This window comes from Malus domestica, chromosome 09 (assembly GCF_042453785.1).
Source record: "Malus domestica chromosome 09, GDT2T_hap1".
In the NCBI taxonomy this organism is placed as follows: Eukaryota; Viridiplantae; Streptophyta; class Magnoliopsida; order Rosales; family Rosaceae; genus Malus; species Malus domestica.
Genome location: NC_091669.1, coordinates 34,888,880 through 34,916,336, shown reverse-complemented (window position 1 = coordinate 34,916,336; position 27,457 = coordinate 34,888,880). Strand labels below are relative to the sequence as shown.

The window sequence follows — 27,457 nt, the reverse complement described above, 5'->3', positions numbered from 1 at the left end:
TAGTTTCTTTATTAGCCGTACTTTGTACAAAAAAGCGTTAGTATGTTATGTATTTACATAAATAGTTTTATTTATATGCGAAACGTATCGCAAGGACTCTCGATGCTTCGAGGCTGGTTCGACTCGACGACATGATCAGTGAGTGGGTCTTTTCTTTAATATATACATATATTTGTTTAGTTTCCATATATACATCTAATAATGAATTTTCTATACAACTGTATTATTTAAATTAATGTTTATAGGAAATGACGTAACGGTGGGAATTAGGAAATCACTATAAATCTTACAAGATGCCTTAATTTAGTTTACGACTATGAAAAATATTATGTTGACTAGAATTATCGAATCACTGTGGCATGACTATATTTATGTTATATGTTCATCGTTTGCTGCACCGATGTTAGTACTCACTCGGGCCAGAGCCAGTCTTTCACGTGTATGTGCACATCGCACCATACACTCACTTTGGATCCATTGTAGGTGCCAGTCTTGTCTTATATTGCTATAGGCAATTAGGACTCGTATATGCTGCGCATAACGCCCATCTTCACGTGATTGTAGTACTAGAACGTATATCATTGTTACACCCAGTCTTGTTCATGCCAGAAATACCTCTGCATGAACTTGTGTGTCAGCACGTGTTGATGAGCACTCGATATGAAATGTTTGCTCATGTGAGATTATGTTGATTATGAATGTCATGCATTTATTTACGAAATATTGGGTCGTATTGAATCTCGAGATATTGCAGGTGACGATAAGTACCTTCTTACTATACGTAGTATGTATATTTTGGAAACTATACTTGTTTTACGGCGAGGGGTTATTATGTTTTAGAAAAGGTTTTTACAAAACTTTATTTTTAGGCCCACTCACCCTTATTTTTCGCCCTTCCAGGTTCTAGTGGCTGAGCCTTCGTGTTGACAAGGATTTCTGGCAAAATGTTGTTGTGGAAATACTACCGACGGTATAATTCCTCTTTTACCTTTATTGTACTTTACTTATGCTTTGATATCACATGTGAATTGGGTTCATTCCTACTCACCAGCGCACACTTATAATTAGGCACTTTTAGGTTTAATTTTATTCACATGTTCCACTACACTACATCTTATGGCTTCGTCACCTTCCAGATGTCAGCCAGCATAGGTAGACTCGGAGTCCAAATGGACATTCCGGGTCGGGGTGTGTCATACATACATACATATAGGTACGAAAGTATTGATACGTTAGCATCAATACAGAAGTATCGGTGCGGAAGTGTCGGTACATACGTACATATCGGGACGAAAGTATTGATTCATTAACATCAAAAGAAAAAATAGGTAGATTCGATGTATGAAAAGGTAAAAATAAATCATCAACACTAGAAAAAAAATGGTAAAAATAAATCATGCACTATTAGATGTGGACGGTGGCCCTAGCCCTTTCTTCTTACACGGTTGAAGATAATTTTTTGGGTTGGACAAAAAGTATCATTTTTAAGTAGAATCATTTATGTTAGCAATAAAATGAATAGTTATATATAAATTAAATATGAGACATTATAATTCACTTAAGGATAAATAGGAAGAAAAAAATTACATAAAAGGAATTAAGTCTGGCAATAAATATACATGCTGGCGTGGACATAAGTCGAAAGACTATAATTAGTTTTTTTTTTTTTTTGTTAAGGTTTTAGTCTAAAGATAATCTTTTTCAAGGATTAATATCTAGTTATATATATATATATATATATATATATATATATATATATATATATATAAAAATACACCGTTAGTACGATATGTTACAATAAAACAAGATATTACTAAAAAGGTTTAATTACAAATTTGAGCGAAAGTAAATGGTTGGAGCATACAATATATTCTATAGATAATGTAGGAAAGAAAAGTAAAAAAGTACTTGATAAAGGAAAACCCTAGTCTATACTTAATTGTATCATCAATCAATAATACTACATTAGCTTGAAAGCAAAGCAAAGAATTAAATGGACTACATTAGCTTGAAAGCAAAGCAAAGAATTAAATGGACACAAGGGTAACAAGTCAATTTCACTTTCGAAGTTTCAATGTGGTTCACTTGAATGTAGTCTGAAATAACGGCCCTCTGGCATTGCTCAAGATTTAAATTGTACATTTGGAAGAAATACCTTCGTTTCCGGCCAAAATCAAGTATTTATCTCTCCTTGTAAGCTTGGTGCTTTCAAACCCTAATGCCTTACCAATCTCACCTTGCACGTAATTAGCAACATCAAAGCTTGATCTATCCCCATCACGACAGGTGGACAGCCCAGATACCTTCTCCAGCAACTGAATGGTGTAGATCGGTGAGGGGTTCATGGTGAAGAAAAGTGGGTCCAGGCACTTGAGCCCGCCGGCAGTTGTGCCATGGAACATGCTGACGTGGGTGGTGATTGCAATGGGAATTATTTCGTCACTAATTTCTGAAAATAAGGGACTAAACCTAAGGAGGTAAGGTTCACGACATGTCGTTCCTTCGGGGCAGACAACGACGTCCCCTTGATTCAACAACTTCTCTATCATCTTTCCGTCTTGATGGCGATTTCTTGTTAATCGGACGGTCTTGATTGGTGAGAGGATCTCAGACATCTTGCTTAGGCTGTACGTTACTGCGTGTAGGTTTTTCTTCAATGCGAAGCAAAGGTAGAGCGGGTCTAGCAGGGTTCTATGGTTACAAACGTAAAGCACACCTCTAGGCTTGTCCATTGGAGGGGTTTGTTTCCGGAGTTTAGGAGCACCCACAGTCAGTTGCAGACCACTGAAACCTAGCAGAGGGAACGACACGTCGTAAGGCAGTGATATGCCAACGATGATTCTGAAGATTGCAACGGCTATCCCTAGTGGTGCCCACATTAATATTGCCAGGGTTTCAAGTGGGGTTGGTGTGAGAGCTAATCGACCATCATGGAAAACGAGCTTCTTTGGGTATCTGTCTCTGGGTAGGTTCTTCCAGCTCCTCTTATCTGAGTCTGCCACTAGATAAACTTCCTGTACGTGCAAGTTGCAACAATTTTTCAGGCCAAGAGACAGAAAATATTGCAACAATTTAGTTTTCTAGCAAAAATTAATTAAACATAAAACCAAATCACAATCAAAGAAGAAACAGAAAAGGCTACATGGACCAAACCATTTCTCCCAATATTTTTAATAATGCAAATTAGACACACACAATTATTGACCTATGTTGGAAAATGATATGTCCATGAACTTATACCAAAATATAGAAGAATGATTAACTTAAACCAAATCTATTTAATATATATGAAAATTGTTTTATACGATATCTTATCCAGCATGGAGTTTCAATTTTTTAATATATAATTAAAGGAAAGTAAACTATGTACTCTTGTTTAACTACTTAAACCCGAGTGAAAATTGAATAAAGGAAGTACCTTGCAATAAGAGAATAATTGGTGATAGCGAAATTTGTTGGAGGCAGAGATACCAATTGTATCAAAGGCCATGCTATCATGTCCACCAAGTTCTAGTTCTTCCAAAAGCGGCGAAACAATATTTCTATTCTCCTCTTCTTCCATGATACCCAAAAAGTATCCACCAAACACCTTTAACTCCTTCCCAACCACCATATCGATCTCCAAGTAGTCTTTTAAGAAGCTCTCAATCATTACTTGTGGTAGCTTACTAACAGCAATTTTCTTTGCACCTCTTTGAAGCACCTCAAAGGCTTCCAACCCAACGTCTTCCAAGAAGAACTTAGGCAAAACAGCTGTGCCAACTCTAAAGCTGTCTTTCTTAACACCAAAGAAGCAGACCATCACCATTATTTTCAACCCTAATTTGTCACCGACGAGAAATATGATAGGCCATAAAAGGAAAAGAACGAGTGCCCTTACGAAACCTCCAGCTTCAAAAGCCACGAGCATGAAGTAATTAAACAAACAAGATGCTTTCAGCAGAGCTCCTTCGACGTCGAAGACGATCAGAGTTTGGTTTGTGAGGTTTGATCTTTGGGAGTGAAAAGAACCGAACGACTTCTGATTTTTAGACTGGCTTGATGATAGGCTGGTTGCATGGCTGTTGCTGCTCACACTTTTGGAGAAACCTCTGAGTTTCCGAAAGAAAATGCGATATAAAAAGAAAAACGGCTTCAAGAAAAAGGCCTTGGGCATTTTTAGAAGAATAATATGTTTTCTCCAACCCAATGCTGCAAGTCGTACAAGTTAGGGCTATGTTGTGTGTCTTTTAGAGCCGGATGTACGTAGTTTTATATGGTTGGAGATGTATTTCATTCCCTCCGGCTCCAATTTTATCACAATAATGCTCACGTCAAAAATACATTTAAATAAGAATCATGTCGGCTCTGCCGTGTGCCAGATCTGGCCATGACCCTTGAAAGATAATAAATTCTACTGAAAATATGACTTTAGCCTTTAAAACTTAATTTTCTCTACATAAAACCCGAGATGAGTTTTTTTCTTGAATAAAACCATTGATTAGATTCCACATCAGCAAATTCATTAATTATGTTTGACTTCACACATTAAAAAAATTTCGGATGCCTAAAATACCCCTATTTGAATATTTTTATTTTTTTTATAAACCCTATTTGAATGTTTGATTTACATAATTAATGCCATGCGGATGGATGGTAAGGGAGAATTAATGATTTTATACAAAAAATATAAATTCATTGTCTAATATCTAATAACATAAAACATGTCTAATATATGTTATTATACATGCTTAATTAAGTCAATAAAATTATATTTTACATATTAATGTAGGTAAATTATTTCTCTCTCTCACACACACACAAAGACACACACACACACACACACACACACATATATATATATATATATATAAATGCCTGATATATGTAAAATTCATGCAAAATAATTTACCTACAAAAAAAAAAACATTTGATTCAAACAGTGCACCTACTATTAAAATTTTAAAATGTTAGATTGCTTAAAAAAAGAAAAATAATATACCTAGTATATGTAAAATACATGAAAAATAATTTACCTACATATTACAAACCCATATATGCAAAATAAAGTACCTATTATTTATTTTTTACGAAAATTGTGAAACTATTATGTAATTTATAAAATAAAAAAAAATACATATTGTTTAGTTTTTACAAGAAACAATGTATCTGCTAGTTTATTTTTACCTTTTTTTTTTATTATTTTCACAAGTTAATGTATCTATTTTTTCTGAGAGAATGTATATTGAACTAATTAGATTTGGATTAGGCGATTTCACATAAAAGAAGAAAATAACTTCCATTTTTTTTAATTAAAAGCAAAAAAAACTTAAACTAATTGAATGTTGTTGACAAACAAAAGATAATAAATTAAAAGTCTACAAAAAAAACCGTAATAGCCATATTAATGTTGGTGGCATGGTGTTGTAAATAAATTTAAATGTATGGACATCTTTTATCTCACATGGCATCAAAATTCAAAATTTGGGTTTATTTAGATGTTTTAATATAGGTGGGTTTATATCTAGAGTTCATCAGTTGTAAAGGGCTAAATCTAAAGCACCCTAAATTCTATAAAGTAAAACAAAAACAGAAACAAAATCTATTTTTTCTGATTTTGCTATTTAATTAAAAAGATTTCAAATAATTCATAAGATCTATCATCTCTATTTACGTTCAAAGTAATATTGACTAATTATATCGTGGTTCTTTTTTAGCGATCCTATGAATTTCTAATGTTAATTATACTCTTACCTCTTCTATTGCAATCCGGATTCATATTCTCCCACTTCTTTTAGTATAAAGTAATATAATACTTTTAATATTGAGTATTTTTTTTAATAAACGATATTATTTACACTAATGATGAGAGAGTGGCCTAAATTTCACAATGAGCTTAGCAATAATAAAATTGTTACTAACAAAATATCATACTTGCAAATATAAAATTTGTTTAATTAAATTGTTATTTTGCATGTTTATTTCTCAGAAGATTCAAACAATAGTAATTAAGAAAATGTTGTACTTGTGAATATCGAACATCTTCTACTTCTACCATTAAAAGAGAAAAGTGTTATTTAAGCAAGAGTTAGTAAATTTGATTGGTGTTTATGTGGCCGGTAATATGCATGTATTTCAATATATGTACTGTATACAATTTGTTTTTCTTTGTTAAATGTTATGAACAATTATGAAAGGCAGTAAGTGATTATTATTAGTGATTCTTGCATTCTACGAACCTCTAGAAATGAGGTATATCAACTAACAATAATAAACAGAGAATATGACTACCCACCAAAAGGAGAGATTTTTCCGTGTTTAGAAACACTGGGCGATGTATCACATATCATTATAAAATTGGAGGGACACTTTAAAAGAAAATTTTTCTCTATTTATATAATGATATGTGGCACACTGCCTTTGTGTTCCGATCACACTGAAAAATCTCTCCACCCAAAGGTTATTTTAGTCACTTTCTTTTTTGTTTAACTTTTGTAACTAATTAAGATAAAAGGAACAATACAAATTATTAGGCCTTATGCATTTCACAGTAGGCAGGAAAAAATGGGTGTGATACCAATGTATTGAAGTCACATAAAATTCGTACTCCTACAGTGGGTCGGAAAATTTGAGTTTGATACTAATAAACTGGATTCATGAGTTCAATATATCACACTCATAAGCTTAATATATTGAATTCATGAGTGTAATACTAATATACCGAACTCATACTAATGTCACAATAATGTTATAAGTATCAAATTCAAGATGCTTGAATTTTATATATAAGTATTACATTCACTTAAACTACTGTGGAAGACCTTACCGCTTTAAACCACTATGGCATATGTTGTTGGAAAATTTGACTTGATAGATTCTACTCCCTTTATAACAATTTTCAATTTATATACAATAAGTATTAGTATACGATCATTTACATTGGAATAGTAAATTTGATGGAATCGATGAAATGACAATGAAATGTACTAAACATGAAAAAAAAAGAGAAAAGTAATGTTAGGGAGACTAAAATTTGTAAACAAAGTTTTGAAAACTAAAGGACATGGAAGTTGATAATTGCTTTATTACTTACACGTTGATAAATATGCTTATTCTTATTGGCGATGCGTGTCGATGCAAATTTCCGCCGTCTTCAATCTTGACGAAAATGCATCTGCAAAACAATTAACACCTTTGATCAAGGACCTAAGCCTCACGCGCGCACGAGGTGGGGGGTTAAGCCAATGGATCTTTGACGCCTAAGTTAGTTTTTCTGAAAGAGTAAAGTGTTTAGGAGATTTTTAGGGTAGCAAAAGCTCTTCAAAATTGGAAGAATATGGGGTATTTATAAGGATAGGGCCCGGCCATAGTGTTAGGGTTTTACCCTACACGTGGCGGCATCCTATTGACCAAGATTTATGGAGAAATATTCTCAAGATATTAAATAGGAAATAATAACTTGAGATAATGGAGTAATTATCCCTAATTAATTTAAATTGGGATTACTTACTTGATTGGAGTCAATCTTTAATTGGGAATGTATTAAAGATAGGATTGGGGTAATTAATCTTTATCTTTAATACTTTGACTTTTCCTTGCCAAGGTCAGGTGAGCTGTGGGTAGTCATATTCAGCTGCTGGGACCTTTAGGGGTGTGAGCTGCGCGTGGGAGCATCTGAGAAGCATGCCCATTTATTGAGGGCAATCTTGTCTTTCTTGGGCAAAAGTCCATGTGTCGCCTCTATAATTTTTGGGATTATTTTAGGCTCCACAAATGCCCCCACACCTACTGGACTGAATGCAAGAAAAGGGTAATATATGTAGAAATCTCAAGCTATTTAGGCTTGTAAAGTTGTTTTTGAACTTGATCTTCTTTCTTGATTTGGAGATAGACTTCTTCTAGGAAAAGGAAACCAATTGTCCCTAATACCTATTTAATTCTACCTTAAACAGGGGATTAAATAAATTTGGAGAACAATCATCATTCCAACAAGGAAGAGAAGCCAGATGAAATTTTTCTTCCCCCTCCCCTAACTTTCTTCTTCTCTTGCCCTTGTAAAGAGTCGTCTCTCGTTGTAGTTCTTCTTCTATGTGCTGCACCAAGGTAAGAAAAATTTGAATTTTCTTCTTCTTGAATTTTTTGGTAGTCTTGGGACTTGAAAGATTGGCTCAGCGGGGGCCGAGGTTGTGTGAAACACGTGGCAGGGTGCCACGGTGCAGCTAGTGCAAATGGTGGTGCGGCATGGGAACCGGTTAGCTTGGGCAGGTGATTTGTTCAGCTCAAGCCGAGATGGCTAGGGCGCTAGGTTGAGCTTGGCATGGGCCAAGCATGGCAGAACAAGGTCGAGCCTACTATGGTGGGCGAAAGGAAGAGGGAAACCAGTATAAGACAGGTCTCTCTAGCTAGTATGTTGGGTCGAAAAGCCTTGGGCCTTCTGTGGTGCACGCTGGGCTCGATAGAGGATAGGGGAAGGAGGCGCGGACCTCCTTTTGTGCTGGGCTAAGCGGCTGGGCTATATGCATGGATGACCAGAGGTTTTCAGGCCATGCTATGTGAAAGAGGGAGAGCCAAGTCCTGGGCCATTGTGCCTGGTTGGCTGCTGGGCTCCTGCAGTTTGGGCTCGTACTTAAGGAGAAAGAGAGTGTGCTAGGTCGTAGAGCCTGGTGCTGGGGCGCTAGGCTCTGTGGTCATTTTATTTTATTTTATTTTTGTTTCTCTTATTGCAAGCTGCCTTCTAAATATTTTTCTTCATACCTTTTGCAGAGACTTTGAGATGTCTTCCTTCGATCGCAAAAATGACAAATATCTTCCATCTTTGTACTGCCAATGTGGTTCTTCCGGCAAGGTGGGTTACTTCAAGGTTGCATATGTCAAGATCAATTCTGACGAGCTATTTCAGGATTTTCTGGAGATGTACAAGCATGCGATTCTGTCAGGGGTTCGAGTCAAGTGAATGAAGGATGATAGCGGCCATGAACCATGCGGCAAAGGCGCCACTGCTAGAAAAAGGGCTATCAAATTCCACCCGTATTACTTTGTGTTGGAATTTAGTTTTCCCATGCCACGTCTTTTTCAGGAGGTGATTTGCTCCATGAGATGTGAACCTGCTCAATGCTCCCCGAATGCAATTCATGCGATTGTGGGATTCTTAAACTTGAGCAGGTTCTTTGATCTTGGTTTAACCATAAATGAGTTATGGTACTTCTTTGAGATCGGCCACAAGGAAGGCGTGGGACAGCTAAGATCTCGCCATAGATTGCTCGATGCTCCTTGCAAAGGTGATCATGAGTGGGCGAGGGACACCTTGGAGATAAGTGGAGATTGGGAGTTTGACTCCTCTCCTAAGCTGCACGTTCTGACTGTCTTTATCGGTGGTAAGTGAACTACATCATTCCTGGCCTGCTTGAATTTTTGTTAAGCTGCTCCATGACTTCAGTTACTGATTGTCCTTTTTACTCTGTGTAGATTCAAAATTTGGCTCAATTCTAAAAACTTTGACGGACATGAAGAAAGTCCACATCGCCTTGGGCATTCTTACTGAGTACCGTGAGTGGCACTGGCTGCTCAACCCTCTTCATCGGGAGAAAGGCAGGCTGTTTCCGAAGGAAGAAATAAAGTGGATAAAGGATGAGGCGATTGCTCGTCCGATCGTTAATATAGAGCCTGCTGGCAATAAGGGTGGAAATAAAAGATATTCCTCACCTTCTTGTGAGCCTTCAATCGAGAAGAAGCCAAGGACTTCTTCTATTGCTCGCGAGGGCTCCTCAGCTACTGAGAAACTTGTGATTGATTTGACTTTTCCAAAGGGGACGAAAAAGTCCGTTGAGTTTGAGCTTGTGAAACCTGCTGCTCCGAAGGTGGCCATGAACATTGCTAAGAGGATTGCCTAGCAAAAAAGTTCGGTGGTGTCTCTGGTGTCTTGGTTTGTGTTGAAGCGTGCGTCGAGAGCTAAATCCGGTTTAACTTCTGAGAAGCTCGCTGCTATGAAGAGCGGGAATGTGGATTCTGCTGTTAAGATGGCGCATGGGCTTGTTCCTCTTTCTGTTGCAACTGTTTTGTCTGCTAAGGGAAATCTGCTCGCACCGGCAGTTGTGAGAGATCCACCGAGTCTGTGGCTGGAGAATTTCTTGAGGTTTGTGCATTGCTGAAGGTGGACTTGCTTGAGGACGTTGATGAATGTGCCAAATTCATTGACAGTGTTGGGAAAGTTGTCATCCGCTCATACTCTTTTGTGAAGCATCCTGCCTACTCGATGAAGTCTTCCCTGATTGCTACAATGCATAATACTTTAATCCTGGCAGCTGAGTCTATGCGTGTTGATCAAGATGCTGTCAAGTGTGTTAAAGATGCCAAAGTGGTGTTGATGGCTCAACTTCGCTCGGTTGCTGAAAATATCAAGAAACACAAATCTGAACTCGCCTTTTTGAAGGGGTCTGATGTCTCTACCCCTAATTATATGCAGCTAGAGACCGCTCATCAAGAGGTCACCCATTTAAGGGCTAAGCTTAGTTCAACTCATGCAATGTTAGAAGTTGCAGATAAGGAAATCAGTTGTGTTTCTATGGTGGTTAATGACCTTGAGCATGTCAATTCAGAGCTACGATCTACTTGTTTTGCCAAGGACAAGGAGCTTGTCTTCATGTACGATGAAGTGTCTCGTCTCAAGGAAGTAGCCCGTAAGCTTGAGTTTAAGGAAGTAGATTTGCAAGGTGCACTGTTTGCTAGCGAAAATCTGAGAAAGGAACTGGATAAGATGTAAGGTGCTCACACTGGGCTCCCTCAATGAGTTCCTAGGGAGGATCTAGAAAATGAGAAAGCCGGTCACAAAGTGGCGCTTGCTTCTTGTCAAGCTGATTTCTACAAGCTCAGCTATGTAGACTATCTTCAGGGGCAAGCTATCGAATTATGAGTTTTCAGAGAATGACTTCGAGACTTTCTTTATTTCTCTAGCTGATCTACTTGATTTCTCGTTTGAGTCTACCTTTGGTGGAGCAGCTGAGGGTCAGGCGGTCCAAGCAGGGGTGGCTGAGGATGAGCTGATGGAAGTTTTGGCTGCTAATAGGCCGCAATGCGGGTGATAACCTTCTCGGGCTCTTCCTTTGCCAAGTCTAAGTTTGTGGCTATCACCTTCTTGTTCTGCTCAAAATTTTTCAGTACAGTGCTGATATTTGGCACCATGATGTTAGGAGGAATGATCATTTTAGAGCCATACGCTAGAGAGAATGAAGTTTCACCGGTTATTCGTCTCTTGGTGGTGTGATACACCTATAGAACACCGGGGAGCTCGTCTGGCCATTTGCCCTTCTTATCTGAGAGAGACTCATTGTGGTAGTCGAGGATGATCTTATTGGACATCTTGGCCTGCCTATTACCCTACGGATACCGAGGCGTGGACATGTGCTTCTTGATGCCATATTTTTTTAAGAATTTTGCCAAGTCTTTGCCCATGAACTACGGACCATTATCGGTGACGATAGAGTACGAGATGCCGAAGTGGCAAATGATGTTCTTCCATATGAAGTGCTCTATGTCCATCTGAGTAGTTATAGTCATAGATTCAGCTTCGACCCATTTTGTGAAGTAGTAAGTTGGTACGATCATCATGCCTATACCCTCAGTGGCAGGCGGCATTGGTCCTACCAGGTCAATCACCCACTACATGAATGGTCAAGGGCTCGTCTGCAGGTGGAGTTCGATGGTAGAAAGTGTAGGCACAGGCTTGAAGCGTTGCAGATGTCGCACTTTTGTACATACTCCTTGGTGTCTTGATGTATGGTTGGTTAGTAATAGGCAGCGTTAAAAGCTTCTTATGCCAATGAGCGACCTCCAGAATTGTTTCCACAGACACTTTTATGGATTAAGTTAATAATCTTTAGGTCGTCGGGAGATGATAGGCAACAGAGATGTGATCCTGAAAAAGATTTTTGAACGAGTATGTCGTTTCACATGTAGTAGTGTGTTGCCTTCATCCAAAGCTTTCTAGACTCTATTCTTTCTGTGGGGAGTGTTCCATTGACTATGTAGTCGATGATGAGATCTTGCCAACTTGGAGTTGTGTTGATCTATGCCATCTCTACTGTTGATTCCTCATCTATGCTCGGTTTTTCTAAGTACTCGACTGGGATGGAGCGCCTGAGTTGATGGTATAAGACAGAGCCTAGGCCTGGTAGTGCTTCTACGTGGGCATTTTGTGCTCATGGAACCTGAGTGAGTGTGTACGCCTGGAACGTCGCTAGCTGTTCTCGTACCTTCTTGAGCTATCGGGCCATACTTGGATGCTTTGTGGCGTACTCCCCTAAGGTTTGGTTGTGATCAGCTAGGAATCAAAATAAATCACGAGCTTCTTTACTGCTAGGTCTTTCTCTAATTAGAGTCCTGTAAGTGGAGCTCATACTCTACTTCATTGTTTGAATACTTGAAGTTTAAAGTGATCGCCTGCTCGAGCATCAAACCGTCCAAGGTAGTAAGAACTAGGCCTGCTCTTGATCCCTGGTAGTTGGATCATCCATTGACGTGCAGATGCCTGAAATCTCCTACAGGTCGGGCTGAGTTGCTGCGTCCTTTAGGCTTGGGGTGAATTCTGCTATGAAGTCTGCCAATGCCTAGGCCTAAATTTCCATGTAGGGTTAGTATGCTAAGCCGTGTTGGCCAAGTTTCAACATCTACTTCATCACTTGTTGAGAAGCGTCTGGACTATGCAAAACTGATCGCAGTGGGTACTAGGTCACGACGATGACCGAATGCCCTTCAAAGTAGGGTCTGAGCTCCCAAGCTGTAACAACTAGTGCCAAAATTATCTTTTCAATCTTCGGGTATCTGGTTTCCGCATCGAGAAGAGCTTTGGATGTATAGAATACAGGTAATTAGGCCCTTAGCTTTTCTCATATGAAGGCAAAGCTTGCTGTTACTTCTGATACCATCAAATAGATACATAGGTTCTCCGCTGCTTCTAGCTTGGATAATAGTGGAGGTGATGTCAGGTACTGCTTCAGGTCCTGAAATGCTTTCTTGCACTCATTGTCCCATTTGTCCTTCTACGCCCTTTTGATTACCTTGAAGAAGCGCTTGCATCGATCAGTGGATCAGGAGAGGAAACAATTAAGTGCAGTTGCTCGTTCGGTCAGAATTTGGATCTCCTTCAGAGTTATGGGAGACTTCATGTCTAGGATCGCTCTGATCTACCTTGGATGAGCCTCGATTCCTCATTGGTTATGGGGTATCCTAAGAATTGGCCCAAGGAGACTCCAAAAGTGCACTTGGCTGGGTTGTGCTTCATTTTGTACTTTTGGAGGATGTCAAAAGTCTGTGCCAAGTTACTGATGTGGTATAACCGCTCCTTACCTTTCACTATGGTGTCGTCGACGTAGACTTCCATGGTTACTCCGATCTGCTTCTTGAACATCGTGTTTACAAGCCATTGGTAGCTTGCTCTTGCGTTCTTAAGGCCAAAAAGCATGATCTTTTAACAGTATGTGCCTCGCTCGATCATGAATGCGGTTTTCTCCTTGTCAAGCTTATGCATGGCAATCTACTTGTAGCCTGAGTATGCATTCAAGAAGCTAAACAGCTGGTTCCCAGATGTTGAGTCAACGAGTAAGTCGATTCAGGGAACCGGGTAATTGTCTTTATGGTATACCTTGTTGAGGTCTGTGTAATCCACACATACTCTCCATTTTCCGTCTTTTTTCTTTACTAGCACAATGTTGGCTAGCCATGCTGAATATGCCACTTCCTAAATAAATATGGCCTCTAGTAACTTGTCAATCTCCGCCTCAATAATCGCTACTCACTCTGATGTGAAATGTCACATTTTCTGGATCACAAGTTTGGCAGTGGGATCGTCGTGCAACTTGTGGCAAGCTATCACTAGATCAATACCGAGCATGTTAGAGGGTGACAATGCGAAAACGTCACGGGTTAGAGGGTGACAATGCGAAAACGTCACGGTTTTCCTAGTTCTTTCTTCTTCACTGGGCTCAGATGTGAGCCAATCCTAGCTGTCTTTTCCAGCTAGTGGGGGTTAAGAATGATGTTTTTGGCATCCTCTTTGGGTTTCCATCCCGATTCATCTTCCAGGCCATTGTCGAACTTAACGCCATCTTCTTGACCTCCCTGCTGTAATTGCTATTTGGCAGAGATAGAGTCGTCTTTCTGCACTTCAACTACTACTCCTGGGTGAAAAACTTCTTCTTTGACTCCTTAAGAACTTGTATAGTGCATCCCCGAGACATTGCCTGGTCACCTTTAATCTCTCTGATTGCTCATCTCAGGATACAAAATCAGATCTTCTGATACTCGATCGAGGTCACAGCTCTAATTTTCACTAGTTAGGGTCGGCCCAATATCCCATTATGGGGAGATAGGTCGCTGACAATCATGAAGATCTACGATGAGACAATCGGTAGGCTGGTTACATCGAGCGTGATGGTGTCAATGGCAGTTGAGGTAAGTCCGTTGAATCCGGTCAAGACCTCTGTTTTACGTTTGATCATGCTTTCCAGGCCCATCTTCTTGATGACTGACAGTTGTAGGATATTGACTGAGATGCCTTTGTCCACCATAATTCTGTCAACGATGGTGTGAGCCAGTAGAATAGAAATCAACAAAGCATCATCGTGGCGAAAGTTTACTCCCTCCGTGTCCTACTCGGTGAAGCTGACGATTGGTCCAGATACAACATCTACGGCTTGAACCTGAAAGACCGATCTCGCCTGCTAGATCTTCCTTTTCTTGGAACTATTGGTGGCCTCCAAATGCTCTGACTCGGTAAATATTTTGTTGATTCAGATTTTCTTGGTTGGGTGTTCGGTATTGGAATTTGCTTCTTGCATTGGCCGAGCAGCTAGTCCGTCGACATACTAGTCGCACTTACCTTCCTTCATGAGCTGCTCAAGGTACCTCCTCTTGATGGTGCAGTCGTTAGTTGTGTGCGAAGACTTCTGTGGAATGTGCAGTACTTTGTCTGGTCCATCTTGGAAGGGTGGCGACGGCTTGAACCACGACTTGTCCTTAAGGTCGTGAAGGATTTAATTGATCAGGATTGAGAACTTGGTGTATGTCTTGGGCATCGTACTTCCCTTCGTCAAGGATCAATCCTTGTGTCTGCTTTGTTTCTATCATTGAGCGGTTTATCGGTCGCCTTCCTTTAAATCGGCTCTGCATCTTTGCGCAGCTTCTTGGAGCGCTTGACCTCATCCCAGATAGAGTGTTTTTCTGTTAAAGTATAAGAGTTTGCCAAGGTCAAGTTCTCGCCCATGATCAATTCTCTGAAAAGTGGGTGATCTGCTATCATTGCATCCGACGATCATCGCCTTCTCCACCTTGAATCTCTTGACATATGTGTTGAGTGTCTCATTCGGGTCCTTCTTCATGTAGGAGAGGTGGTCAGACTTTTTTTTTATCGAGTAGTATGACGAATATTCCTTAGTGAAAACCAAAGAAATTTCGTTGAAGTTCCAGATTAAACGTGGCAGCAAGGTATGGAACCAGTCTTGCGTCTCACCTTGGAGCATCGTGGCAAAGATCTTGCACATGAGAGTGTCATCGTTGGCATAGAGGGTCATGGCACTCCGGTAGTGCATCAGGTGCCTATCCGGATCTTCATCTCCTTTGAACAAGGTGAAATCTGGCGGGCTAAACTTCCGCATTGGTTTCGTCTGCTCGATATCATCTATAAACGATGACCTGCTCATGTTGGCCACGTCTCTACGAAAGGCAACGTCGGTAGTATCAAGATCAAGCCCCAACAACCCTTTGGATCAACAACGTCAACAAATCCACACATCCATTCTTCAAGATCAAGCCCAAAAACCCTTGAAGATATGTTCATCCTCAACCCTCAAGATCAAGCCCCGAAGGCCCTTGAAAAAACTTCCCTCAACCTTCAAGATCAAGCCCCGAAGGCTTTTGAAGAAACTTCCAACCATTCATCCAAGATCAAGCCTTGATGGCCCTTGGATCAACAAAACATCCACAAATCTACATCTTACAAAGATCAAATCAGATGATTAAACTAGAGAGATATTGTAACCCCAAATTATTAATACAAAATATTATTTTGTACACATGTTCTTGTCTCATTCGTCGCAAGAAATTTTTGTGTTTACAAATTTAGCACACCCGGTGGAACAATCTCTACCTCGCATCTCTTTCTCCGTTAAGGAATCCGAACACACCTCCAAATCAATGGAATCTAGCAAGGGACAAGCCGTTTTTGTAACCACCAAGGGAAAGATCTTAAGCATTTCCACCGTGAACGGACATTCCGTTGGCTCCACAACCGCTCCTCAACATGCCGCTGATCTCGCTAGGGGCATCGAAGCATGCTACCGAGGCGCACAAGATAACATCCCAAAATGGCCAACAAGGTTCTTCGTCAGCACCCTGGATGTCTGAAGGAAAATCACATCTATTGGTTACACAAGTCATGACCATCGGCGTTACCTCAATTGAAAAACAACGAGCTTAAATAAGTGAAGCAATTGCAAGGCTCACAAGGATCGCGGAGGAGAAAGACTTGCAAATCATCGCACTCATCAACCGATTTGAGGCGCAGTATGACGAAAAAGTTGATCGCGACCCAATGGTTAATCCACTAAAGAATGAAGTCGATGAAGAAGATGAGCCTCTGGTCTAGAAAGTCGAGGAGAAGCCAGACCAAGCAACGACACTTATAAGTTCTCTTTCCATATAGCATATCCAGGACATGATTGCCAACACCGTCAGAACATAGGTGGTAGGCACTTTGCATGATGCATTGTTGTACTCAAAGCCATACACCAATAGGATTGATAGTTTGTGGATGTTGACACGATACCAACCACCAAAGTTTATGCAGTTTGATGGAAAGGGAAACCCAAAGCAACACGTCGTCTAATTTGTCGAGACTTGCACAACGCGAGGATTGAAGGAGACTACCTCACAAAGCAGTTTGTCCGCTCTCTGAATGGGAATCCGTTTAACTTGTACACAGACCTAAAGCCTGAGTCCATCAACAGCTGGTAGCAGTTGGAGCGGGAATTCCTCAACCGCTTTACAACACCCGCCGCACTGTAAGCATACTGAAGCTCACAAATACAAATCAGTGGAAGGATAAGGAAGGATGAGCTAGTCGTTGACTACATCAACCGATGGCGCACCCTAAGTCTCGACTGCAAAGATAAACTTTCGGAGACCTCATCGATTGAGATGTGTGTTCAAGGCATGCAATGGGGATTACACTACATCCTACAAGGCATCAAACCACGGACCTTCGAGGAGTTAGCCACATGCGCCCATGACATAAGTTAAGCATCGCCTATCATGAGAAGAAAGAACTGATCGTCAACTACAAGAACGACAAAGTTTTTGGGCCAAAGGTGGATAACGCTGCATGGAAACCCACCAATGAACCAATGACGGTCAACACAGCTCCTATCAAAATCTCTTCACTAGGCAAGGCAATTCAAACCAAAGCTTTTCGTGATCAAGAGATGCGTAGACGCACTTTGAAGAAACTTGAGGAGAAGACTTATCCATTCCCTAACTCTGATGTGGTTGCCATGTTAAAAGACTTGCTTGACAAAAAGGTGATCAACCTACCTGAGAGCAGAAGGCCAGAAGAGATGAATCATATTGACAGTCCAAGGTACTATAAATTCCACCACTTCATCAGTCATTTGACGAAAAAGTGCTTTGTGCTGAAAGATCTCATCATGAAACTGGCTCAGAAAAGAATCATCAAGCTAGATCTTGATGATGTGGTGAAGTCAAACTATACAACCGTCACTTCTAGCTTTTTCAACTCAAAATCTTCACATCAACCGCTGGGGGCATGCTCCAAAACCATGTCAATCAAGTCAAGTGAAGTTGAAGGATGGACTTATGTCACTCCAAAGAAACTACACAAGAAGCATAAGTCTCCTCCATAAGTTCACCAATCAAAAAGGGGGCAAAGTAGCTATCGTCAACCTCCAAAGCTACATGAAAGTGTCGAGGATGATGAAATTGCGACACGAAGATTGTTCATTGCCATCATGATGTGCGATTTCTTCCCCGAAGACTTCTTCAATCACTCGATCAAGACTCCTTGCTATGAAGATTGCAAGGAATGCCTCTCCAATATCATTTGACAATTTCACGAAGCTCCTCGTTCGCACGAGCCTAAAAGGAGACAACCAAAGCTCATTGTCCGCACGAGCATAAAAGGCGACAACAAAAACTCCTTGCTTGCATGGGTTGAAACTACGAACAACACCAAAACGCTCCTTGCTTGCATGAGCTGCAACTGCAAATGGCACCAAATCCACAACAAATGCTCATGGCCTGCAAGAGCATAAACTGCGTACGGCACAAAAAAAATGTATTTGAACTACGCTATGACTTGATCTTTTCTTTGAAAGGGTACGTAGGCAGCTCGAACATTCAATTTCGAGTTCAGTCATATCAAAATAAAAAATGAATATTTTATTAAGGGTTTGACTAATGAAAGTCAATTTTATTGCAAAGGCAACAAACATATATCTTGTAGTAAAAAAAAATACATTTCGTACAAAAAAAATAAATAATATATATATCTGCGACTACTAAGCTAGTGAGCCAAGAAGCGGAAGGGCCCCATCGTTTGCCAGCGAGTTTGGCACTCCAGAAGTTGGAAAAGCAGAGCAAATCTCGGCCATAGACAAGTCCACCAGAAGTGTGAGAAAGCCCACTACGAGCCACCCGTAGACCATGGTAACCGACCCACCATATGTAAGGCCCACACTATACGTTGTGTTGAGACCAGTCTGATCTCAAGCCCCATAAGGTCATTTTTCGCGTTCTCGCCGCTTCCATCAGAATCCCATCTCCCAAGCCTCAACACCAGCAGCTCTGCCACCAGCAAAGTGGTGCACCCCTACGACAAGAACAGCTTTACCAGCACCGACCCACTCCGCTACTACTCCTCATTGTGGACATGCGTTATTGCCCCCACATCACGCTTCTCATGGAACGTTCAACTACTTGAAGCTACGTTTGGCCAACTACTAAAGCATGTTGGTGATGTACGCAAGGAGGCCACAGGTGACGGCGGCGAGACTCCGGCACACCATGCACTCGACATTTCTGGCGCCAGCCTTAAGCCAAAGTCACCCCTGCCAATAAATAAGCTCACATCAAAACATTGAGTTGTTGTTGTGATCTCGGCAAGTGAAAAATGACGGCATAATTCTTCTGGAAACGCCCCCAGTCTTTTTTCAGTGTTCTTATAATTGTCATATGATGACTTCCTTTGAGGAAAGAATAAACGCGAGACAGACCCTAGAATACAGCCGGGTTGGAATTGAAGATCTTGACCCGCTCCAAGCCTTGGGACTTCAGAAGCTGTACGAAGTTCTCCTCCATGATCTACCCTCTGCTCATCACCCTTAACCGCACCACCCTCTGCATTGGTGCCACCAGCAGCTCTTCTCCTCCGTGACCCTCTTCCACCTCTCACTTCCTCTCCTACCCTCCATGGAAGCTCTCCGTGCCCTCCACTTGTGCCGGTAAACCTCAGCTTGATAACCATGCTGCTACGACTGCGACACATGTGTGGTGTGCGTGAACCAGCTGGCTGCGAGTATGAACGAAGTGAGGGAGTTACGGGACTGCATCCCGTCATTTTCTCCTTTGCATGGCGCAGCGTAATCAAGTCATCTTTTCCTCTGCATGGCACACCAACATCTCGGATCATCCTCTCCAACATGGGGAAGTCGACGTCCAAGAGCTCCTGGGCCAGCATCACCAGTCGTTGGTCTCGGTCGCCACCAGCTTTGCATCCTCCTCCTCAACGCTTTGCACTACCTCGAGCTTGTCATTCTGGCCACCATCACTAGTGTAAAAAAGATTTTGCGCGATGAAGGAAAAAAACGTCGCACAAAAATTTGCCCAACGAACCTTCGTCGCGCATCCACCGTCACGTCAAGGCAGTGACAGTAGGGTTTGTGCGACGTAGGCCACTCTTCGTCTTGCAAACCCTTTTTTTTTTTGACAATTTTTTTTTAATTTCTACTAATATTGTAATTAAATTCTAAACAATAATTAATAAACCAAGAAAAAGTATTTAATTATAAAATATATGAAAATGTACATACAAGATGTTCGAACAAAAATGAAAAAACTACAAGTCTTCTAGGTTTAATACATCATGCTACTAGTATTGGCTGGGAAGTCGAAGGTGGAGCAATATCAGGTGCTGGCATCGGGATTTGGAGGCCGGACATCGCTAAGGCTCGTACAATCGTACTCATCTTCTCGTCTTGGGCCCTAATGTGCTTGACTATAGAGAACAAGGAAGCGTGATCAGAAGGCTCCGACTCCAACAAAGAATCCATTCGAGAGACATCACAATGATCAACCAGGGCAGTGCTTACGTTGTTGCGTAATGCTCAACCAGAATATGCCCTGCACCTAGAGCTGCCTCACGTACAGACTCATTTTCATCAGCAAGACATGTAAGAGTAAGACCCCATTAAGTTTAAATAGTGCACCAAAGTCCTATAGTGATACATGACAGCATATTTTACAAACTACCATCCACAAACTGTACTTACCATCTAAAATAGCAGGCAGCACCTGCTGTAATTAGTTCTGGAATTGGACGCCCAATGACCTTGGTAAATACTACAACCAATTTACAAACAAAGGCGACCATTAAACAAAGCAGGTAAAACAAATACTTGCAGTAATGGTTAAAATGTTTAAAACATATTGTCTTCACCTTAAATAATGTTAAATATCCATCACGGACAGATGCTTTTTGATGAGAACAGTTTCGGATAATATCAGGAAGTGCAAGCTCAAAGTACTTTAGGATGTGTATCTGTTAAAACCTGCAAGTGCAATAAAGCATAAGACAACAATATGCATATTTTAAAAGTGCTACATAAACTCATGTCCATGACTCCATATAAAGACAAACCTCAATCAATTTTGGAACAATCTTAGGGAGACACTGAGACAGCTGTTGAGGAGCAAAATAGGCCATAGCCCCAAGCAATTAGACACTACTTTGCTTTGTTCACCAAGCTTTATCTTCAAGACCCTATCAAAATAATGTATTTATACATCATTGTCAGAGACTAAAATGACTAACTTGATGATTAAGGAACTTCCAAACAAGTTTATAAATAAATGGGTAAGGTATAAGGTAATTACCTTCAAAAGAGATGGAAGAACCAGTTTAACTCCTTGAGCATTAAGTTGAGACATCATTGCACAAGCTGCACACTCGGAACCTTCATGATCTGCAACAACTTGATCAAGGAATGAAACCAACAGTAGTGGCAACATTTTAATTACATACCTGCATCAAAAATATGATAGGATGACAGTTAGAGTGAGAGTTCAGGTGAATATTAAGTCCATATAGAGAACTTATTTGTACATAACCGATCACTTACAGCTCAAATAGTCTTCTGAGTGGTTCACAGAGACACTCGAATCCAAGTAAAGCACCTTCACGACATTTTGCTGAATTCCTGTAATGGAAAGGAAATACAAAAATGAATAGCTGCATCCCCAAAAAAGAATAAAATAGCAACAATAAAACGCATAAGAAACATAAGCATTGAGTGATCAAGTGATCTTGCAACAATAAATGACTCGAGTCGCAAGACCCTTCTATTCTAGAAGTTGCAACATAAGATTCATAACCAATGAGGAAGAAAGAAAACTCCACAACCTCATAATCAACAATTATTTGTCCCCACAGAATATACTAGCTTAAGTGTAGTCCAACAACACAATGATCAATCATTCAATGACTAATCAGTCCTGACCTGTATTTTCTGGAATTCTTGTGTTTAGAAACATAATAAATCTCACAAAATATAATTGCCAACAACATATACAGAAATTCCCATTGATGATGACAAATCCTTTTTTATATACTATATTGATCCAATAAATAGGGTCTCTGATGATGTATAATGTATAAGTACAATGGTTATATAAAATGTATAAGCACAGTGGTTATACAAAAGTATTCGATTATACAATAAAATTATCCTATCCTACTCTCAATCTCCCAAATATCACCAACTAATGATCAAGGCAGCTACAAAACAGAAAACAAAAAAGTGAGTTCTAATTGAATTCATTTACATATACCCTACACCATTAAGACTTAAATTTATATTCCTGTATTCCATAAAGAAAAGAAACTCGTCATATAGAACAATTATAGGTACATAATGATTTGATAAGATAATACTTAAACTATGCAAGACCTTGCTATTGCACCAGCATTGTAGCAAAGCGTAAATTATTTTAATCAGGTACATACCATTCGGTTGTGAATTTTCTGACTGCAGGTTGTTGCAATACCAACCACAACAATCTTAGCATCAACCTCGTCCTGCAAGGAAATGAAGTTAAACTTTTGTTGGTACCATATTATATTGGGCCTCGTTACTTGGGCTTCCAGACATTGAGCCCATGATTTATGTAAAAGGGGAAGAGCCCTTAGTCTATAAAAGGGACTCATCACCCTCACAATCCTCAGGCCTCACACCCCCAAATAGAGGCTCTCATATTCAGAGCAACCCTCTCACAAACAGAGAAACTCTCTCAAACTCTCTCTTTCTCTGGGGGGGACTCCCCCTCACACTTGTAATCCATACATTCATACAGAGAAATACAATCAACATCAGTGTGGACGTAGCCCAAAGATTGGGGTAAACCACGATACATCTTTGTGTTCTTAGGTGTTTGCATGATTCACTGCCGGATTTACGTTGGTCCAAGATCCTTCGGATTTTGTGCATCAACAAACTTAAAACAGATCAATCTGGGAACACATGTAACCTAAAAAATGTTATGCATTAACCTTCTGCTTCCAAGCATATATTATTTATGACTTGTCCTGGATGTTCTTCTTATATTAAAGAAACCATGATTCTTGTTGCGTATACCTTAAGCTCTGATAGTAGCATAGATACAACTCGATAAGTAGGGTCGTCTGTGCTTTCCACGATAAACATAAACTCTAAGGGACCACCACAGAGAGAAATGACATGTTTTCGTTAATTAAACAAAATAGTTCATACCATATTGGAAGAAAACCTTGGATACAGATTCAACCTATTAAATCAGTTAGCAGAAGGATTTTGAACACTTCACTAGATAAGACATTCCTACAGCACAAATACAGAAATTTAGACATGCCCACCAAAAGAAAATATAGTTTAACTATGTTAATCTAATATCACAAAGATATTGAGCTTCCAAGTCTCAGACCCAATAGAGTGTAATTTGAACTTCTTATGAAGAAAAACCTAATCTTTCAACTCGAAAATTATACAAAGAATCGCCTAAGAAATTGCGAAATCGAGGAGTAATGTAAGCCCATTTTTGAAGTGCTAATAACAGCTCCTAATCTCAAAGTAGTCTAATTTTTTCAGTTCAAACCTCATTTTCTGGATTTTTGACTTCTCTCACCCAAAAATCATATAATTGACCTCCATTATGCAACTATAACAAAAATTACTTTTAAGCCAGAAAGCATGAAGCTTTAATTTTAAATTTTTTAATAATAAAAAATAAAAATTGGCGCCATAAATCAAAATTGAAGAATTCAAACCTCGAATCGAAGAATTTCGCAATCCCAGAAGCCGAATTCAACCACAAAAAATAGAGATAAATTGAATAATATAAATAAAAAATAACCTGGAGAATGGGCTGAAAGGGAAGCTTTGATAAGGGTTGAAGGCCACGACTTTACCCAGATTGACTTGAATCTGCTACTGCGGGTTCTTCATTGCTGCGACCCTGTCCATGAACTTGTTGCAGTTGCTTTTCGTCTTCTCCTCCCTCCCTCCCTCCTCTCTGCAAGCCGCATGCCTTCCCTTCACCGAATCCCTCTCTCTCTCTCTCATTCGCCCTCTACCTCTCCTCCTCTCTGTAAGTCGCATGCCTTCCCCTCACCAAATCCCACACTGAGCCGTCGATCCCATCGAAAGGGTTAGGGAGCTAGGGTTAGGGAGGAGGTGAGGAGTTGAGCTCAGGGATGAGAGAGAGTGTGAGAGAGAGCGGTTGGGTTGAAAATTAGAGTGGTGGTGGTGGTTGGATTCGAGATTGTGAAGAGGAAGGATAGGTCTAGGTTCAAGATTTAGGGTTCAAGGTTGCGAAGAGGAGAGAGAGGTCTACGGGAAAGAGAGAATGAGATATGAGCGAGAGGGAAAGAAAGAGTTGGAGTCCAAACTTGGAAAATTGAAAAAAACACCTATTTTTACCGCCAAAATTATGATAACTAGCGCGACGTTGGTATATAATTTGACGTCGCGCAAGGTATTTTTAAAAAAAATATATTATAAAAATTACTGAAATGTGACTTTACTCCTATCGAATTCAATTTTTTTTTTTACATAAACCCCACAATAATATATTTTTCTAACAAAAACCCACAATAATTTTTTTTACATATATATTATTCAATTTCTTAAGTGTTATAAGTACAAAATAAATAAATTAAAATTTACTTAGTAAATATATATACCATTGAACTTGATGGGAAACGCATTGTATGAAATTAGTTTCAAAAATCCAACCGTCATACTTGTTTGTATAAGTTTAGATATCGCATAAGCCAAAAATCGTAAAAAACAAACATGCAGAGATCAAGTAACGGGATAAAACTTTTCAACGGTTATAAACTAAAAAGCACGTTTTTACGGTAGTTTTAACTCCGATTTTGATGATTTTTTATAGCTACACTCCTAGATCCTATATGAATACAATGAACTAATTCAATCATCAATTTAAAATATTTACACAAGTAGATATCACAAAATCTTATGTTATACTTAATGAAAGTATAAATAAACTCCAAGTGTTAGTGAATCTATCGTTTTGAAGGGAAACGCATTGTACGAAACTAGTTTCAATGATCCAACCGTCAAACTTGTTTGTATAAGCTTCGAGATCGCATACGCCAAAAATCGCAACAAACAAACATTCAGATATCAAGTAACGAGACAAAACTTTTCGGCGGTTATAAACAAAAAACCACGATTTAACGGTAGTTTTAACTCCGATTTTGATGTTCTTTTTACAGCTACACTCCTTAACCCTATATGAATACAATGAACAAATTCGATCGTCAATTTAAAATATTTACACTAGTGGATATCACAAAATCTTATGTTATACTTAATGAAAGTATAAATAAACTCAAAGTATTAGTGAATCTATTGTTTTGATGGGATACGCATTATACAAACCTAGTTCCAATGATCCAACCGTCAAACTTGTTTGTATATGCTTCGAGATTGCATACGCCAAAAATCGCAAAAAAAAAAACATTCAGATATCAAATAACGGGACAAACCTTTTCGACGGCAATAAACGAAAAATCACGTTTTAACAGTTATTTTAACTCCGATTTTGATGATTTTTTTACAGCTACACTCCTTAACCCTATATGAATACAATGAACTAATTCGATCGTCAATTTAAATATTTATACTAGTGGATATCACAAAATCTTATGTTCTGCTTAATGAAAGTATAAATAAACTCAAAGTATTAGTGAATCTATTGTTTTGATGGGATACGCATTGTACGAAACTAGTTTCAATGATCCAACCGTCAAACTTGTTTGTATATGCTTCGAGATCACATACGCCAAAAATCACAAAAAACAAACATTCAGATATCAACTAACAGGACAAACCCTTTCGACGGAGATAAGCGAACAATCACGATTTAACGGTTATTTTAACTCTGATTTTGATGATTTTTTACAGCTACACTCCTTAACCCTATATGAATACAATGAACTAATTCGATCGTCAATTTAAAACATTTACACAAGTGGATACCACAAAAGAAAAAGGCAATGCAAGAATCCCAAAATAAAACCAAAAGGGCAAAAAAAAAAAAACACTTTGCGCGACGCAAGGGCACCCACGTCTTTTTTTTTTTGCTTATGAATTAATTCAATCATCGATTTAAAATATTTACACAAGTGGATACCACAAAATCTTATGTTATACTTAATGAAAGTATAAATAAACTCCAAGTGTTAGTGAATCTATTGTTTTGATGGGATACACATTGTACGAAACTAGTTTAGACGATCCAACCGTCAAACTTGTTTATACATAATTCGAGATCTCATATGCCAAAAATAGCAACAAACAAACATTCAGAGATTAAGTAATGAGACAAAACTTTTTTGCGGTTATAAATGAAAAATCATGATTTAACGATAGTTTTAACTCCGATTTTGATGATTTTTTACAGCTATACTCCTTAACCCTATATGAATACAAAGAACTAATTCGATTGTTAATTCACACCAAAGTTTGACATGGCTGCTGCCTTTGAATGTGATTAACAAAACCAAAGTTTGTCAACTCACACCTATTGGAAAATATTAGTATATTTTGATTATTTGAGTTTGCTTGTTGTTAGTATATGGGCCTAGCCCATCCAAATTAGGGTTTCTAGGTTTTGCTCTCTATAAATATAGCTTATAATTTAGCATGAATAATAAGTCATTCACAATGTACCCTCTTAGGGTTTTGTAGCCATTCCAGCATTCTAGTTTGTTTAATAATATTCTTATTATTTTGTAGTCTTATTTGTTACGCACTCTGATATTCAACTTGGTATCAGAGTAGGTTTGATCCTTTGGAATTTAATCTGCCCTTGATTCGTATCAGTTTGTTTGTCCGTCTTGTTCGTTGTTTAGATTGTCGTTGGTTTAGTTTGAAAAAACAAAAAAGGTCGTAGTCTGAACTCGCATGTCATCTCTGCAATTTTTGTCGAAACCCAACATCATCGCACCCAATCACCATCCTCTCATTGTTGTCGCTGCAATCAGGAACCCATAACCCGACCTGCTTTGCACTGCTGCACAGACGACCATCGCACATCCGTTGTACCACAGACGTTACTGCACGCACGGTCTGATGGTCGCCTGGCTAGAACCCCCTCCGCACCCAACTCGCTTGTCACCTGCATCCACTGCCCACATACCCATGTTCTGTAAACCATCCCGTGTTTTGTAGAAGTCAAGGAAAGAAAGAAAGAAAAAAAAAGCAAAGGAAGAGAAAGAAAAAAGAAAAAAAATATATATATATATATATTTTTTTTTTTTGGATATTTGTTTTGGGCCCACACAGGCAAAGTAAAAAAATATGGTTAAGTTTGGTTTACGCCCGCATGAATTGTTGGTTGGCATGTTTGGAATTGTTTTGTGACCGTCATCCGAGTACTTGGAATTGTGACCACTCGAGTGATAGTATTTGTATTTGTTTGTTTGTTGGTACAATTGAGATATGAAAATCTCGTCCGTCTAGTGACGGGGAGCATTCATGTGCTTTATTTTCATACTCTCACATTAGCATGTAAGAATCAGAATCACTTTGCAAGTTAAGTCCAGTTCGTCAATCAAGTCAAGTCAAGTTCGCCAGTCAAGTCAAGTTTGCATGTCTGCCAATCTGCCTAACGAAGCCAGTCCGCATCTGCTTGT

General features: G+C 39.3%; 1 protein-coding gene across 1 annotated transcript; it reads right to left on the bottom strand.

Annotated features, from left to right (window-relative positions):
* Positions 1 to 1,785: 1,785 nt before the first annotated feature.
* LOC103421920 (probable glycerol-3-phosphate acyltransferase 3) lies at positions 1,786 to 4,258 on the bottom strand. Its single transcript, XM_008359964.4, has 2 exons — positions 3,419 to 4,258; positions 1,786 to 3,014 (listed from the first exon to the last, which is right to left on the bottom strand). The coding sequence occupies exons 1-2, from the start codon at positions 4,154 to 4,156 to the stop codon at positions 2,130 to 2,132; spliced, it is 1,623 nt and encodes a 540-aa protein (XP_008358186.3). The 5' UTR covers positions 4,157 to 4,258; the 3' UTR covers positions 1,786 to 2,129.
* Between the last annotated feature and the right edge of the window lie 23,199 nt (positions 4,259 to 27,457).

Excerpts from the sequence above, each read along its gene's own strand:
- LOC103421920 (XM_008359964.4), bottom strand. The coding sequence starts at position 4,156 with ATGCCCAAGGCCTTTTTCTTGAAGCCGTTTTTCTTTTTATATCGCATT. Across the intron at positions 3,015-3,418 it reads AATTATTCTCTTATTGCAAG|GAAGTTTATCTAGTGGCAGA; the intron begins GTACTTCCTTTA and ends TTGCACGTACAG.